Source organism: Pangasianodon hypophthalmus, chromosome 19, assembly GCF_027358585.1.
Source record: "Pangasianodon hypophthalmus isolate fPanHyp1 chromosome 19, fPanHyp1.pri, whole genome shotgun sequence".
NCBI lineage: Eukaryota > Metazoa > Chordata > Actinopteri > Siluriformes > Pangasiidae > Pangasianodon > Pangasianodon hypophthalmus.
Window position 1 is genome coordinate 15,929,356 of NC_069728.1, and position 16,814 is coordinate 15,946,169.

Sequence of the window (16,814 nt, forward strand, 5' to 3'; positions counted from 1 at the left end):
CCAAACTTTTCACATTTAAATACAAATACAATATAGACATGGAATTATTTGAATGCCACATAATCTACTAAGGGATTTTTATTTTATTTAGTCTAACGAGTAACTGATTTTTCCATCATTCATAATGCTACATTTATAGTGTATTTCAGAAGGTAGTGTCCAACCTTTGATCCAAGCAATATACAAATAAACATAGGAAGAACGTATTTTTATGTCTGCTTTTTTTTTTCTCTTCGTTTTAATTTTATTTTTATGTGTGAAGGTTGAGCAGACACTGTATTGCTCTGAAATTCCTGACTTTAGATTCAATGTGGAGAGAAAAAAAATGGATCTGCTGCTATGGGTTTTATTTGAATTTCATTAATTAGCATCATTCACTGCATTCATTAACATGAACAAGTGATAATCTTCTGCATTAATAAACCATTATTAATGTTAACAAAGTGAACACTGCCAAAAAAAAGTTAAAATATCATGAATATGGGCAAATTAATCTCTTCTAGAAAATTAGACACATTATCTGCCGGTAGAACAAAACTATTTCAAGCTTAAAATGAGTAAATATTTTCCAGAAATAAATTTAATACTCATATATTTGGTTTATTGTCCTCCTATAATAGGAAAAATGACTATACTCGAGATATTTTCTCTTGCTGAGATGTAAATTTTATGCAGTGAATGTAAGTTAACATGGATTAATTAACAATTGTTGAAGTCCTAATGAAATACACCTGCTTCGACTGTTTATTCATCTACTATTCGATTATTTATTCTATTTATACTAAATTAGCAAAAACTAGATTACAGAATATTACTAAATGTCGATAACTTTCTGAAACAACCACAAACATGTTCATTAAGGTGTTGGTCATATCGGTCATGGAGGGTTTCATTTTACTCATTGATTGTATGAACAAATTGATTGTAGTTAAAAGAAAAATAACAGAATTAATACGAGTGTTAGTTACTTTCTTAATGTTACTTAGTGTATAAACGCTGAAGTTCATGGGTTGTCCATGTTAACTAGTGTGAGAAATAATATCAGCTATTGGAACCTTAATGTTAAGCATTACCATGTTATTTAGTTAATGCAGTTGCTTTGTGTGCTGTTTTCAATACACCTGGTATTTCAATAAGGTGAAGAAATAGTGCTTTATCTGAACCCAGCATCATAAGACTCATCATGTCGTAAGCATGTCATTAAGAAAATGTCATATTTTATATTAGTAAGTAATATTATTAGTAATATTAGTAATATTATTCAAAGCGAACCTGAATAAACTATGAACATACAGATTAGAGGCCTATGTAGCTGACTATGTAGACCTCTCAAAACTGTGAAATGAATGAGATAATGGACACTAATATGTTTTTTAATACAAATATATAACAAAAAAACGTAGAGGTGTGCTGTATTTTCCAGTTCCAAGTGTTATTACAAGTCATTTCTTGGTTAAAATCCAACCAAGTAACCAATGTTAGCCTTTAAAGGTACTGTCTAATATTTCTCTAATAATAATTAGCTTGCTAGGTTTGGGTAAAGTTTAGTTTAGTAATTGGCGGTAATCAATTAGTAACTGGGCTAATCACTGAGTAACTGACTTTATAAATTAGTTGAGATATGTTGGATTTTTCAGTAAATGTTGTAGATGTTACAGTAAAGTCACATGATACTACAGCTCACAGTGTATCCATCCAATTAACAACAACAAAAAACAAACAACAAAACACCCCATTATATTATAATCAAACGTTTTCTGTGGAAAACTACTTTCGATGCTGTCCTGTGCCTTTAAATTTATTGCCAGTCATTTTAGGTTAGCTGAAGCTAGCTGTTTTCAAAATTCAAATTTCAAACAAATACAACCTCTTCCTTTAAAACCACGCAAACATGCTGTCAAGGTCAAAACACGTGAAAGCTAGTGCAAGAGTTTTTTGAACTGACAAGCATGTAGATACGCCTCCTTCTCCTGACTGGTTGGATGTTGGTGAATCATTTAAATAGTTTTTCCGTCTTTTACAGAACACGAGGTACTCCAGGGAGAAGGACAGAGATAACCATGTGAGCAGACTGACAGCTGTAGGAATGGGGGGAAAACTTACAAGTGTAAATATTATATACAATAAACATATTATAAATTAAAAAAACTTAAATAAAACCTCCACCCTAAAACACATTCACACACACACACACACACACACACACACATACACACACAGAGAATATTTTGCAATATTTGTGATGTGTTCTGCAATTCTGGTGCTGATTTGTTGGCTGTTTTTCTATTATCCCAGTGAGTAGACAGAAGTTGTGTGCCGCTCTGATATTGCAGGGGACATCAGTTTCAGTGCTATTTAATAGAAGAAGAATTTTCAACAAACATAAAGGATAATGTTCAGGTTTCGCTGTTAGATTCTAAATAAAAAAGAGCAAGAGCTTCTTTTCTGACCATTTTCCAACGTCATATTAATGTGAAATCCAGTATAGTAATGAAGTAGTGGAGACGTTGCTGCAAACATTGGACTCAAAGTTCCAGAATGCATTGCAGTTATACAAATTACAGGTTATGGCAGAGACTCGACTTGGCAAGTTAGAGATCTAGGATGAGATGATGAGCGCAATGGTGTTGATGGTATTATTATCATGAAAGTTAAAGCTTTGGATCTGGTTAAGCAGATTGTACAGATGAGGAGAGCTGGACCGTCTACAGGACTAAAGCACCGCTGCATCACTCTCTTTAGGTATAAAAGAAGCAAGTGCTAAATACCACTGCACTACTGTTAGCAAGTAATTGAAACTCTTAACCAAAGTGATGATAGAGTCACATGATGAATCTTGAACACCACTAAAGATCGGGTTAATTATTAAGATTAATATGCAAGTCATTCAGGTTGGAGTTTTCCTTTAAGAACCTCAACTTTACGGAAAAATAACATTAAAAATCTCTGTTTGAGAAACGTATTCCTGAGTAATATGTGACACTAGATTTATATCTTAAATATTTATAGCTTAAAATATTGTGTGCTTTATTTAATTTGATCTAATCAAATATATTTAACAATCTAAAAATCTGTGAATTGTATACAATATCAGAGACCATTGTTCAGCATATTATAAATTATATTATTTATGTTATGTTATTATATGCTATTGTTGCCATAAATTCATAAAGATATTTAATGAGATGTTTTAAAATGTTAAATTAAAATGTTTTATTGTAGATAAAATACAAAAAAGATCATACATTATTATTTAGCAACAACATTCATATAGAATAATACTTAAATACTGGAACACCAGGATATATTTTGTTTTACAAGGACCAAACCAGTAATAATATTTCATACAGGAAACATCATCTGTGCCTTTTCAATGAAAATTCTTGAAAGTATTTTGTAAAATATGTATGTACAGTCTGATTGATGCAGAATAGTGTATTGCTCAAAAGGCAAAAAAAAAAGGTTCAGAGAAGAAATTGAGAGAAGAAAGTTTTTGCATTGATGTGCTAAGTTTAAGGATCCTCTAACAGCTGTCTGTCCTCTTTGGCACTCACGCTGCTGGTGTGACTCTCAAACTCCATGTTCAGCTTGTTTTGCTTTAGAGGATCTTCAGCTCCCAGTTTAGGCTGCCAGGATGAGGACAAGCTGGCAGGATTTTCAGCAGAAGTGGTATTCCTCGTGCGTCTCTTCCCAGAGCGACATCTCCCTCTGCTGCACAGCAGGTAAAAGACCTCGATCACATTGAGCAGCAGGGACACACACGCTACCACCAGCATGAAGATGATGAAGATGGTCTTTTCCGTGGGACGTGACATGAAGCACTCGACGGTGTGGGGACATGGACTTTTAGAGCAAGCAAACTCGGGGACCATGATGAAGCCGTACAGGTAGTACTGTCCGACGATGAACGCAAGCTCTAAGATGATCTTGAAGAAGAGCTGGGTAAGGTAGCTGCCCAACAGGTTGCCCTTGATCTTCACATGACCCTGCTCATCTGTGTATTTGGGTTTTTTTCGCATTTGGCTTTCATGCTGTAGTTTTATTTTCTCTCTCAGTTTGTTCTCCTGGTGGATGACATGGATGGCATGGCCCAGGTACAGTAATGTCGGCGTGGACACGAAGATGATCTGCATGGCCCAGAAGCGGATGTGAGAGATGGGAAACTTCCAGTCGTAGCAGACATTCTCACAACCAGGTTGTAATGTATTGCACACAAGACTGGACTGCTCATCTCCCCATACGCTCTCAGCTCCTGCACCCAGAACCAGGATCCTGAATATAAACAGGACGCTCATCCAGATCTTACCAATGACTGTGGAATGGGACTGCACCTTGTCCAGTAACGTGGATAGAAAGCCCCAGTCTCCCATTTTCTTCAGTAATCACACTTTCCTACATAGCAGGAAATGGAAAGAATAAGAATCTCTTTCATCTTTAGTTTAGAAATCAATCTTTACACACCTGCTAACAATAATTAACCTGTATCAACTTGGTATTTTAGTATTAACTAAAAATAACCAGTTTCTCCGTAAAATGATTTCTACTTTCGGAAAGATACTCAAAAAAAATATTTAAAAATAAGAAGAACACTAATTCTAGGATGGCCATATAGATGAAAAAGGCTTTACAGTTTACAGCAACATTTATAATGCATGTATAAATTGTTCACAGGATGCATTATAAGCAGTGTTTATAAAATAATATATAGCCAATACCAAAGAAAGAACAAAAAAAGTGAAATTATAAACATTTTCAGGTCTGAGTATACACTATTGATAACATAACGTGATATGAATGTATTAATAATTTATCACAGATACGATCTTCATAGAAAGTGTTAACAGAAGGTTCATCAGGCTGATATTTAAATCCAGAAATTTAGAATAATTTATGGATATAAATATCAGAAATATTATTGTTTTCTTTATTTGTTCTATTATTTGACAAAATGTACTGGAGATAATTATCTGATATTATTCTTATTAATCAGCTGACACTGCAAAAGGTTATTTAAACAAAACTATCAATAATTTACATTAATAATGTATTATGAATATGCAAACTCAAACAGAATAAACTGACTTTAGCCTGTGGTGTGAAATATGTAGGAACATATTACTCCTATATTATTTCTTTTATTTTAATTTTATTTTAAATGCAGTATATGGAGTATACATCACACAACAAATGAAATAAACATCACGGAGAAGATGTATCATTATACATAACACAAAAATCGTTTAGAATCTCTAATTATAGATTCATATTCCTGTCCCTTAGATATAAGAGCAACATTTTCAGTAATATGTGTATAATATTATGTTTCTCACTCACCTTCACAGACGATACTAGCCCATATAATGGCTCACTGTGGATGGACCTTGAGTTTTTGTCTTCTACTGGTTGGTAATGGTTGTGTAATATTTTTTAAAATCTGTCTGTCACGTAGTCTAGAGATCAGCGAATGCCCCACTCCTGGTTAGAATAGTGTATTAATGATTGACAGATGGGGACAAGAACATGGACCATGCTCTTTATACTGATCTGTTCTCCACTCCTTTTCAACGTCATACATTTGAAGAAAAAAAAAAGAAAAAGAAACTTCCTTTTATCCTTTTATACAATTCGAAATTTATTCCCAGGTATAAAACATTTCAGAATTAAATCAAGTATAAATCAAAGCTGATCGCCATCTTCATAAAACCTTTAGAGAAATTAACTTTTTGTAATGTCAGTAAGGAGGAAGCCACTTGGGAGCATGGGAAAATAATCAATGATCGGATGGCGTGAGGCGGCTTGACGTGAAACTGAGTTGCTCTTACCACCCTGAAGTTGTCTATTTTCTAGTAACAGAACATTCTGAAGTGTTTTATCCACTTCTACCAGAGCAATTTGTCAAAAACTACCACTTTTTATTTATTAAAGAACAATATCATACTTTTCACGCATTTATAGTTACAGTTAAAGCTGTGAAACGTCCATGAGACAAGTTCCTGTTATCACTTATGTTTTAGCTGCTATAAACAGCTGTTTTCTCCTCAGCCTCTCGTTTTCTCTCACTCTATTAGAGTTAATAAAGTAAAAACACTGGAGCTGCTGACAATAGAAACTTCTATAAATGTCAAATAAACATTTCCTAATGGAAAGCTTCCGCAAAGATTATACGTTTTTGTTTAATAAGAACACATTGTGGTTTTTTTTAAAGATCCATTTATTATTAGACTTAGATTATGTGGCGCTTCCTCCATCCACGTTCCAGTGAATGTGTTGTTACTATAGAAACAATAATATATTAGAACTACAGAGCTGCAGTACTGTCAGATCTGCTGTTATTACATACTAAAAAAAATCAACACCTTCTGATCAATCAGATTTGAGAATGTAACAGTGCTGTGGAATAATACGTAAATATACTGTATGACCAAAAGTATGTGGACACCTGACCATCGCACCCATATGTTGGTCTTCAAACTGTTGCCACAACAAAGAATGTCTCTCTATGCTGTAGCATTACAGGTTCCCTTCACTGGAACTAAGAGGCCCAAACCTCTTCCAGGATGACAATGCCCCTCTGTACAAAGCGAGCTCCATGAAGACATGGTTTGCCAAGGTTGGAGTGGAAGAACTCAAGTGGGATGTACAGAGCCCTGACTCAACCCCACTGAATACTTTTGAGAGGAATTGAAACAGTGACTGTGCTCCAGGTCACCTCACCCAACGTCAGAGCCTGACCTCACAAATCCTCATAGCCATACTCCAATATCTAGCGGAAAACCTTCCCAGTAGAGTGGAGGCTGTTATAGCAGCAAAGGGGGAACCAACTCCATATTAATGCCCATGGTTTTGGAATGGGATTTTCAACAAGCACATAGGGCTGTGATGGACAGATGTCCACATACTTTTGGCCTTACAGTGTATTATCTAACATGGAAGAAATGGCTGCTCAGTCTCACTGATATTTGTGTCAACTGGCCTTGAGAAAGGTTCTGTTTACAAAGCTCAGATATGAACCTCTTCCACGTCATTGGTGTTGTGGTCTTCCAAAATCGAGTGCTTGCCCCCTTCATTGGCAACTTCCCTTTTCTGAAGGTGTAGCTCACGTTTCATCCAGTTCTGTATCATGTGGTCTTTGTTTTCAAAAGTCTTCTTGGTCAAAACCGGGGTCACAGAGGTTACGTTGTAGTCACGCTTACGGTTCAAGCACTCGCTGACCTTCTTGACACACAGGTAGAAGACCTCGATGAGGTTGAGCAGCAATGACACGCAGGACACTACTAGCATAAACCAAATGAATATGTTTTTCTCTGTTGGTCTTGACAGGAAACAGTCGACTTTGTGAGGACACGGGAAGCGACTACATACATATTGAGCCTGAAGTGTAAAACCGTAAAGGTAATACTGTCCTAAAATAAATCCGACCTCCAGCAAGATCTTGCAGAGCAAATTCAAAATGTAGCTTCTCAGCAGACGACCATGGATGCTGACTTTCCCTTTGTCATTGCTGTATTTGGGAAGTTTGAGGCCTTTCTTGTGGAAAAGGTTAGCCTGATCATTCTGGGCCTTCTTCATAGCTTCTCTAATGCCCTTCTCCTCGTTTATGACGTGCAGGACATGGCCCAGGTAGACCAGTGTGGGAGCGGATACCGAGATGATCTGCAGCACCCAGAAGCGAATGTGGGAGATTGGGAATGCATGGTCGTAGCAGACGTTTTCGCAGCCAGGTTGCTGTGTGTTGCAGATGAAATCGGACTGCTCATCGCCCCACACTTTCTCAGCACCGGCTCCAAGTACGAGTATCCTGAAGACAAACAGCACAGTCAGCCAGATCTTCCCAACTACAGTCGAGTGTTTTTGCACCTTGTCCAGCAGCCGGCCGAGGAGGTCCCAGTCACCCATCTTCAGTTATGTGGGTCACCTGAAGAAGAAGTATCAAAAACATCAACATGGGAATGAATGACTGGGTATAACAGTGTGGTATAACAGCGGTAGCTCAGTGATTATGTACTACAGACAAATAGTTAGATAGCTAGCTAGCTTGCTAGATAACTAACTAGCTAGCTTCGATAGATAGATAGATAGATAGATAGATAGATAGATAGATAGATAGATAGATGACACAACCAGCCGATGGAAGAATTGGTTCACCAGAGGAAAAAAAATTCACATTTGTCATTTCTTTCCTAATAATTAGTCATGCCTCCCGTAGACATGATGTTTGTTCTACACTCCCATAGTTCTTTTTTTCGTTTGCTCCTGCCCCTGATATTTTCTAATGACCTTAGCTTTATTTCTCAAAATATGAACCAATTAGTATTAAAACCATTATGATAGTGACCGGGAGCTGTCACTACATAGGGGGCAGTCGTGGCCTAATGGATAGAGAGTCGGACTTGCAACCTGAAGGTGAACCTGAAGGTTGTGGCTTTGAGTCTCAGGTCCAGCAGGGATTGTAGGTGGGGGGAGTGAATGACCAGAGCTCTCTTCCACCATCAATACCACAACTGAGGTGAGACCCTTGAGCAAGGCACCGAACCCCCAACTGCTCACCGGGCGCCGCAGCAAAAAAGGCTGCCCTGTTCAGTGTGTGTGTGTGTGTGTGTGTGTATATATAGGGTTCCACCTGTGTCTTACACCTGCTGTTTCAAATATTCCCACAGGTTTCTATGGGATTGATATCTTGTGATTTTGAAGGCCAGTCAAAGTGTCTCGGTTTTGACCTTATGCAACCGGCAGTTAGTCATGCTGGAACGTGGGAGTGTCAGTGATGTGTTCTGCTTGGAAGTGAATCACAAAAGACAACCTCAGAGTTATATTCATCCAGGTGCACAGCCTACTGACACTGACACCACTCTTTCTGGATGTGACTGAAGAACCCTTAACCATCTAAAGAGCTATTTTTATTAGAGTGTAGGCTCCTGACCTATAATGACATAGAAGGACACTGTACTTGATTTGTGCACTGTTTTAAACTGGACTGTTGGTGTATTAAAGCATGTCACTATACTACATCAGGTATATATTAATACACCACAGCACTGGTGAATTGTTGATTCTGATTGGTCAGAAAGTGTTGAATCATTTTCTATAACAGCAGCTCTGACTCTAGTCTCATCTGTAAGACCAAACACCAGTTTTTATTATTGTGCTCATTCTAATATATAATCATTTCTATGGTAATGTTCCACAATCATCTAAGACTGATAATAATAACAATTATAATTTGTTATTTAATTACATATAATCATTGACATAGCAAAGGTTTCTATAAGGAGACTTTTATGGAAGGAGTCTCCAGTGCCAACACTTTGTAGCAGTTTTTCATACAGCTTGTTGTGTTTTAGAGAAGCACAATGCTCCACGACATTAAATGTAACTATAAAGGGATAAAAATATGTTGTGTAGTTCATTAATAAATAAATAAATAAATGAATAATTTTAAAATTGGTGTGTTTGCAAGTTGCTGTGGTATAAGACAAATATAACACTTCATGACATGCTGTAACTGAAAAATAATCAACTTTGGTTTGGTAAGAGTAACTCCGCTCCATGTCACGCAACATCACACCACCCCATCGTTGATTATTTTCCTATAAGAACCAGCCATGTTGTGTTTTATTCCTTACTTAACATGTTATTTGTATTTGCTAAGCATACATTTCTTTCATTTTAATATACACCGTTACCATATAACAGAAGAATAAAATAATCCATACTACTATTCCCCTACTACTAAAAGCTTAAATCTAGGGTTATACTACAAACGAATGGACCATCTAACATGCCACTATCAGAACAAATGAGATGTTGTGCTTATTGATAAGGAGCGAACAAGGTCTTTGATGATAGCTTCTTGAGTCTGGTGGGAACCAAGGCTTTGACCTTGTTTAAATACCCAGAACTAATCCGGATCTCAAAAGGAAGAGGGACACTACTTCTAAAATGTAGTTAATTAAGCTAATAATCACTGAAATCCATGAAATGACCAAGCTTCCACAAGAAAGTAGATAAAAACAGCTTTTATCCAGCAAAAAAAGCAGAATTTCCCTGAAACTTTGCTTGGATTTCGATTTTGAGATTTATTTTAAATATTCATAAATCAGAAATTTAAAAATAGGATTTACAATGACAGCTCTTATATTAAAAGCAGGTAAATACACAGAATTAGTAATATCGAAGCAATAAAAAGACAGTGAGTTAATGGAAATCTTACATGCATTATTATTAGAACACAAAATAATTGTGAAACCTCCTACGTACTTCCTATATAACTCTCTAACAGGGTTTTTTTTTAGCTTACTAGTATTCTTATTTGTACTAGCATAAGGATATGCTTTGAGACTATAGATGCTTGTTAAATGCTGTAAATATCACTGGCACCAGAAAGTCCTAATAAATGACTAATTAGCTAATTCTGTCCTAATAAATTACTCCATGTTATGCTAAATCTGACGTTTTTTTCCCACTTACCTACCGAGAGAGAAGGGAGAGAAGGCGCGGGTGTCTTGAAGGCTGGACAGATGCAAAAACCCAAGCAAGTGCTGTCAGACCTTCTTTCTTACCGAGGCGGCTCTATCTGAACCAAAACATCCCTATGCGACACTCCGGTTATCTCAGAGGTATCATCCTGATGGAAAGCGTGAAGGTTCCTACACATTAATGCACTTACAAAACGTTTTATAAATTACACACAGACTTTATCAAGAATGCATGGAGTTTATCATCTTTTTCAGAAAGTCTTTTAGGAAAAAAATAATTACCTTTGGCCACAGGACAGGAAGTAACTTGTTTTGTGGACATTCCACAACATTAAACGTAACTACAAAATGGATAAATAGCAAGACATATTCTTTGATTAATAAATAAAAAATGTTAGTTGGCAAATGGTTGTTGTATAAGAGGAATAAAACTTCAGGATAAGTGATAACAGGAACTAACTTGTTTTGTGTACATTCTACAACATTAAAAGGTAACTATAAATGGATAAGAAGTAAAAAAAAAAGCTGTTCGTGTTGACAAATTGCTGTGAGGAATAAAACACTTTGGTACATGCTGTCATAGGAAAACACTCCACTTCGGGGTGGTGACAGTATTTTCCTGTAACAGCATGGCAAATTTATTCTTTATGAAGTATACACTGTATATGTAATATAACTTACAAAAAAGATTCGTAAGACAGAATAGATAGTTTAGTAGTACTTTATTGGGAATTGGGAGTCAAACCTGCACTGTCAAAACAAGCATGTAAAATGTAAGATCTCACAAAAATAAATAAATCACCATTTTATATAACCAGTACACACAAAACACCAGAGACACTGATGTATATAGAATATTGGTCACTCTTTAAGTTGTTTATAACACAACTATATTAACACTCAGCTAGCTGAAAGTGATCATGGAATATTTCTTCACAATACATTGCACAACATAAGAAATGCAGAAGTGTACTGCACATATAGACGATGTAAGCTAGCCCCTTCCTGTATTTGTACACTGTTAAACACTGCAACATTGGACATTTATTATCCCAGTGAACGTCTGAGCTTTTAGGTCGTCCTACATGTCACTCGTGCTCCCAGCACCCATATCCACTCTGGCACACACCGCACAAGTCCAAGCTGGAAGGAACACGACAAATCCAGACAAACACAGCAACACAATTCATCATTTAGGATCACTGTGAATATATGAGAAAGTTCAGATCAGGTATCTGTATCGTACCTGTAGTGTGTGAGGCCAGTATCCTGTAGTTCTGTGTGAGATGCCCAGAGTGGACAGAGCGTGTCTGGCGTAAACGTGTGGCTGTGGAACCAACCAGCCAGCGATGATACTACCATCATCTCCCTCAGAGGCCACTTTGCCAGGAAGCAAACTCTGCACAAACACTCCACGATGGCCGTATTCATAATGCAGAGCACGGCTGAAGTGGTCAAAGAAAGCCTGAGGAAATATATGAGACTCTAGGGTTAGAGAAAATGAGCTGCATGAGAATAATTTAACTACTGTTCCACTTATAATAAACATTTAAAATGTGTCACGAGGGTTAATCAGTGTAACAGGACATTGTGACACGATGATCTGGTCTCTGACCGTGGACGCAGAGAGCGCAGCCTTCTGTGCACAGGGCCTGGAACACCTTCCTGATGAAATATTGACAACTACGCCTCTTCGTCTCTCAGCCATGCCGGGTAGAGCCAGGCGGGTGATCAGTGAGGCTGCAGATACGCTGTTGTTTATCATCTGCCACAGCTCGCTCTCAGATATGTCGTGGAAGTCACGGGGGATATCCAGCGACGAATTCAGGCAGTTTATGACAAATCCGATGTCTTTGTCCTTGATTACATCTTTAACGGGGTTGCAGGTCAAGGCACCTTGGCTGAAATCTGCCTCCACCAGGACAGCCTCGACTCCATGCGTGTCAGAGATGGTCTTGGCGGCATCGTTTAGACTGGCGATGTCAGTGGTAATGAGGATGACGCATACACCATGCCTGGCCAGTTCCTCAGCGTATGCTTTAGCTATCGCCTCTGATGCACCTGTATGAAAGAGATGTAAAGGAGTTTGTCAGGATTTAGGTTTCTAACCCTGGTCCTGGAGTACCCCCTGTCCTGCACCACCTCCAGGATCAGGGTTTGGGAACCTGTGTGTTAGAGCACTAGAACTATACTGGACATCTCACTGATACCAACTCACCACTAATGATGGCCCATTTTCCATATCTGTGCACAAGATCTCTAGGGTAAACAAGACGGGGGATGAAGTGAAGCCTTATCAGACTATAGCAGTCCCTCATGAGTGTGACAGCTTTACTTGCAGTATAGAGTGCACCCACTAATGCAAGCGTTTCTACATAACAACTGCAAGATCTGGCAATTTCTCTATATAACAGTGGAAAACTGTCAACTGCAGCCATGAGTAAATCACCCTCGTTAACCTAGTACAGCCCAAAATCTACCAACGACTTGTTTCTATCACTCTGATGCCCTTAGAGTGAACCACAACATAAAACCCGGAAGAAGAATCGCTCACAAAACCACGTGACTGCCTTAAAGGGCCAGTTCGCTCATTCGTGAAACGCTATCCTCGGTTTGTTCTTATAATTTATTCCAAACACAACCTCCTAGCTTTATATTTTTTGTCTTTTTTATATTTAAAAAATCACTTTATACACTTTTATTTCCTCAGTGAAATCTGCTTCCTGCATTCATTCATTAGCTCGCGCTTCTAGCTTGCTGTCTCCATAGTAACACCAGATGTCTAGTGGCAGGCTTTCGGGTTGTGTTCCAAATCCCTCACTAGTTTCTATATAAGCGCCCTACATTAAGGTGAACCACAGTGATTTACACGCACTATGAAGTGCGCGACATGTACTTTAGGTTGCCATTTGGGATTTGGCCGTGAATTCTAGTAACGCGTCCCTGTCTTGTTCACGGTTTGAGTCGGGAATATTTTTGCTCTCCAATGGCCACTAAAGGAACATTCTCGAAAAAGGGATGAGTTTTTTTGAAACAGGTAACGCTGTGCTTTTGCTTGAAACTCTGTGTTAGCTAGCTAGCAATGTTAGCAAGCAGATATAATGGGTTGTCTTAGTGTTATTGTAGTTGATCTTGGTTTAGCTAGCTAGCTGAGTTAGCTAGAAATGCTGCTAAAATTATACATTCTTTAATTATACTTAAATGTATTTATGTGGACAATTTAGTATACAATTCAAATTCTAAGTGCTAGTTCGTATATAGCACAACGCTGTTGAATAATCAGTTCTAATTGGTCAAAAGGTGTTGATTAATTATCTAGAGCTGCAGGTCTGAAAATAGTTCCGGCTACAAGGCAAATCACAGGATTGTATCAATGCGCGTTACCGCTATATTATACCATGGTCAGTCTGAATACTCGATTCTGATTGGCTAGAAGGTGTGCGTTCAAACCAATGAGTGCGCAGGTAGTTCCGGTCAGTTTAATCACCGTTCTAAATTAATGCGCTGCCTATAAACAGCTGTAACCATAGTAACGTACAGTTCCAGTTGCATACAGTAGTTAAACTCATAACTTTATTATTAGCAGAAATGCAGGTCATTCACACATCTCTCTCTCTCTCTCTCTCTCTCTCTCTCTCTCTAATAAATAACTGTTTATTATAATTCATTCATTGTAATCTTATACCACTACTTTATCTCTTTATCTCATGTTCTCCCCATTTTCCGAGGGCTTTCTCTGTGTATTCCAGTTTCCTTTCCAAATCCAAAGACATGCATTGTAGGCTGATTGGTATCTCTAAATAACATCCATTTTCTGTATTGTTAATAATAATGCACACGTTCTAATACGTTATTGTTTCTATAGTAACGGCTCATACACTGGGACTTGTACAACAGACACTCCGTATAATTTAAGACTAATAATAAATATTTTAAAAATGTGCTGTTGTCAAGCAGAGTAAAATGTATAATTGTTGATGTGCTAATGTTTTTTGTTAGGAGACATTTCTTTAACGTTTGTGGAAGGAGTTTCGGTTGTGAGCGCTTCAATACAGGCTCCTTTTTTTGAGAGAGAGAGAGAGAGAGAGAGATACTGGTGAGGGAATGACTGTTTATCGCAGCTATAACATAATAGTTTTCTGTGAGGAGACGTTTATTTAATGTTTATGGAAGGAGTCTCCAGTGTCAGCGCTTCAATCATTTTTCCAACATTTTTCCAACACTGCAAAACAAAAGATGTTAAGGGGATGATGCAAGTTCTAACAGGAAACAACTTGTCTCGTGGACATTTCATAATATTAAATGTAACTTATTAAATTAAACATTGTAAATGTTGGCAAATTGCTGAGGTGTAAGAGGAATAAAACACTTCAGGATGCGCTGTTATAGGAAAATAATCAACTTCTGGCTGCTAACAGTATCTCCACTCATAACTAACTCCATCACTGATTATTTTCCTATAACAGCACACCCCATTGTCTTTTATTCCTGACTTATTTCCTGCGACGCAAGCAGTTGAACAAGTGATACAGTCATGATAGCTAATAATTCACACTAATAACAGTTACAGAGGAGCCACAAATTATGATTAAGTTAAAATCCACCTGGCAGAAGAAAATACTGAATAAACAGATGCACAAAACATACACATGCATATCAAGGCAGAATCCAAAATGGCTCCCTACTCGCTATATAGGGCACTATACTGGAAGTGGGTTATGGAAAATAATGAGGTCAATTTCACATGGACTCTAAGAGGAAGAGCTAAGCATGTTTTGATGTCCATTGATTTAATTTTTCCATTTTTAATATCAAAGCTGTGAATATTGGCCCATACCTGATAATTTACCGATACCGTATTTAATGCATCTACTGTATGACCTGCCACTCAACAAACACCTCACGCATCCTTGACATTAAACACACTATATACGGCCAAAAGTATGTGGACACCTGACCATCACACCCATAGGTGCCCATTCCAAAACCATGCGCATTAACATGGAGTCTTAGTCTCCACTTTGCTGTTATAAAAACCTCCACTTTTCTGCGAAGGCTTTCCACTAGTTTTTGGAGCCTGGCTGTGGGGATTTGCCCAGTGAGGTTACGCATTAATGTCAAGTGAGGAGGTCTGGGGTTCAATCGGTGTTCCAGTTCATCCCAAAGGTGTTCAGTGGGGTTGAGGTCAGGGCTCTGTGCAGGACACTCGAGTTCTTCCACTCCAACCTTCACACACCATGTCTTCACGGAGCTCGCTTTGTGCACAGGAGCATTGTCATGCTGGAACAGGTTTGGGCTTCTTAGTTCCAGTGAAGGAAAGTTGTAATGCTACAGCATACAAAGACGTTCTAGACATTTGTGTGCTTCCATGGTCAGGTGTCCACATACTTTTGGTCATATAATGTACATCAATGGCTCAAATGCTTTATACAGATGCCTGATGCTTTTATATTGATGCTTTCAGGCCCTTCTTTGATTACAGTTCCACATTTTCTCCAGATGTGGTGTGATCTGGAATGGAATTTTTTCCATAGATAAGAGCTGCTTTGCATATTGCTGATTGGCTGCTTTGAATACTACCACGGTGATCAGATTTCAATCCGAGTAACCACACATGCACAAAATATTATCAGTAGGTTATACAATACAGATTCAAGGTTCATGAAAGGACCAGTTGTAAAGGAGGTCTATATTTATGGCATAAGTAACTATGACACTGCTTGTTTGGTATACAGTGGTAACTGTGGTTGGTTTACGCTTGAGCGTATGGTTTAATGTGGTAACTATTAAGTAATATTCCACAGTAACAGTGCGTTCCTTTTGCTCATTTGTGTCATTTTTATATTCGTAGCTGTGTTTATTAAAAAAAAAAAAAAAAAAAAAAACAAGCTTAACTGAGAAGACACAAGAAATTCACCTGTGATCTTGAAATTCTAACTTATAAAGAGACTATAAAGACTGTAAAGAGCCTTGATATTGGTACACAAGGCATAAAATATAAAAATGACACTGATTTCACCATTTCTGCACAGTGGAAAGATCACATGTCTATATTTGCACGGGAACCTCTTGAAGAGGAGCGCATCACACCTCCTGTAGAGCGATGTCACAGTTTTTTTCCTCGGAGGACGAGGCCGAGCTCCAGTCCCTGCTCAGACAGCTTCTAAAGCGCGTGCGCGAACGAATCACCAACGCGCCATCGGTGGAATGCGCCGAGGAGATCCTGCTTCACCTGGAGGAGACTGACAAGAACTTCCACAAGTAAAGTGACCTTTTTTTTGTGACCCCTTGAAAGTGTAATCAGAAAGCTGAATTATGTTTCCATCTTGTTTGTTTATG

General features: G+C 37.9%; 4 protein-coding genes across 5 annotated transcripts in view; 1 reads left to right on the forward strand and 3 right to left on the reverse strand.

The window, feature by feature from the left end:
* Window positions 1-3,188: 3,188 nt before the first annotated feature.
* gja13.1 (gap junction protein alpha 13.1) lies at window positions 3,189-5,468 on the reverse strand. The gene is made up of 2 exons (XM_026922585.3): window positions 5,335-5,468; window positions 3,189-4,392 (listed from the first exon to the last, which is right to left on the reverse strand). The coding sequence occupies exon 2, from the start codon at window positions 4,368-4,370 to the stop codon at window positions 3,513-3,515; it is 858 nt and encodes a 285-aa protein (XP_026778386.1). The 5' UTR covers window positions 4,371-4,392; window positions 5,335-5,468; the 3' UTR covers window positions 3,189-3,512.
* Window positions 5,469-5,631: 163 nt separating this feature from the next.
* Window positions 5,632-10,641, reverse strand: gja11 (gap junction protein, alpha 11). Its single transcript, XM_026923277.3, has 2 exons — window positions 10,472-10,641; window positions 5,632-7,915 (listed from the first exon to the last, which is right to left on the reverse strand). Exon 2 carries the CDS (start codon window positions 7,894-7,896, stop codon window positions 7,000-7,002), a length of 897 nt encoding a protein of 298 aa, XP_026779078.1. The 5' UTR covers window positions 7,897-7,915; window positions 10,472-10,641; the 3' UTR covers window positions 5,632-6,999.
* A 539-nt stretch (window positions 10,642-11,180) lies between these two features.
* On the reverse strand, window positions 11,181-13,030 carry hsdl1 (hydroxysteroid dehydrogenase like 1). Its single transcript, XM_026923258.3, has 4 exons — window positions 12,694-13,030; window positions 12,091-12,536; window positions 11,722-11,940; window positions 11,181-11,618 (listed from the first exon to the last, which is right to left on the reverse strand). The coding sequence occupies exons 1-4, from the start codon at window positions 12,911-12,913 to the stop codon at window positions 11,547-11,549; spliced, it is 957 nt and encodes a 318-aa protein (XP_026779059.3). The 5' UTR covers window positions 12,914-13,030; the 3' UTR covers window positions 11,181-11,546.
* A 54-nt stretch (window positions 13,031-13,084) lies between these two features.
* tbc1d32 (TBC1 domain family, member 32) overlaps window positions 13,085-16,814 on the forward strand; it is a 50,576-nt gene continuing 46,846 nt past the window's right edge. Inside the window, exons 1-2 of one of the 2 annotated variants that reach the window (XM_034313747.2) lie at window positions 13,085-13,512; window positions 16,508-16,736. In XM_034313747.2, the coding sequence (XP_034169638.2) occupies window positions 16,579-16,736 (158 nt within the window). In that variant the 5' untranslated portion in view covers window positions 13,085-13,512; window positions 16,508-16,578. The remainder of the gene's footprint in view (window positions 13,513-16,507; window positions 16,737-16,814) is intronic. The other variant, XM_034313746.2, reaches the window with a different exon arrangement.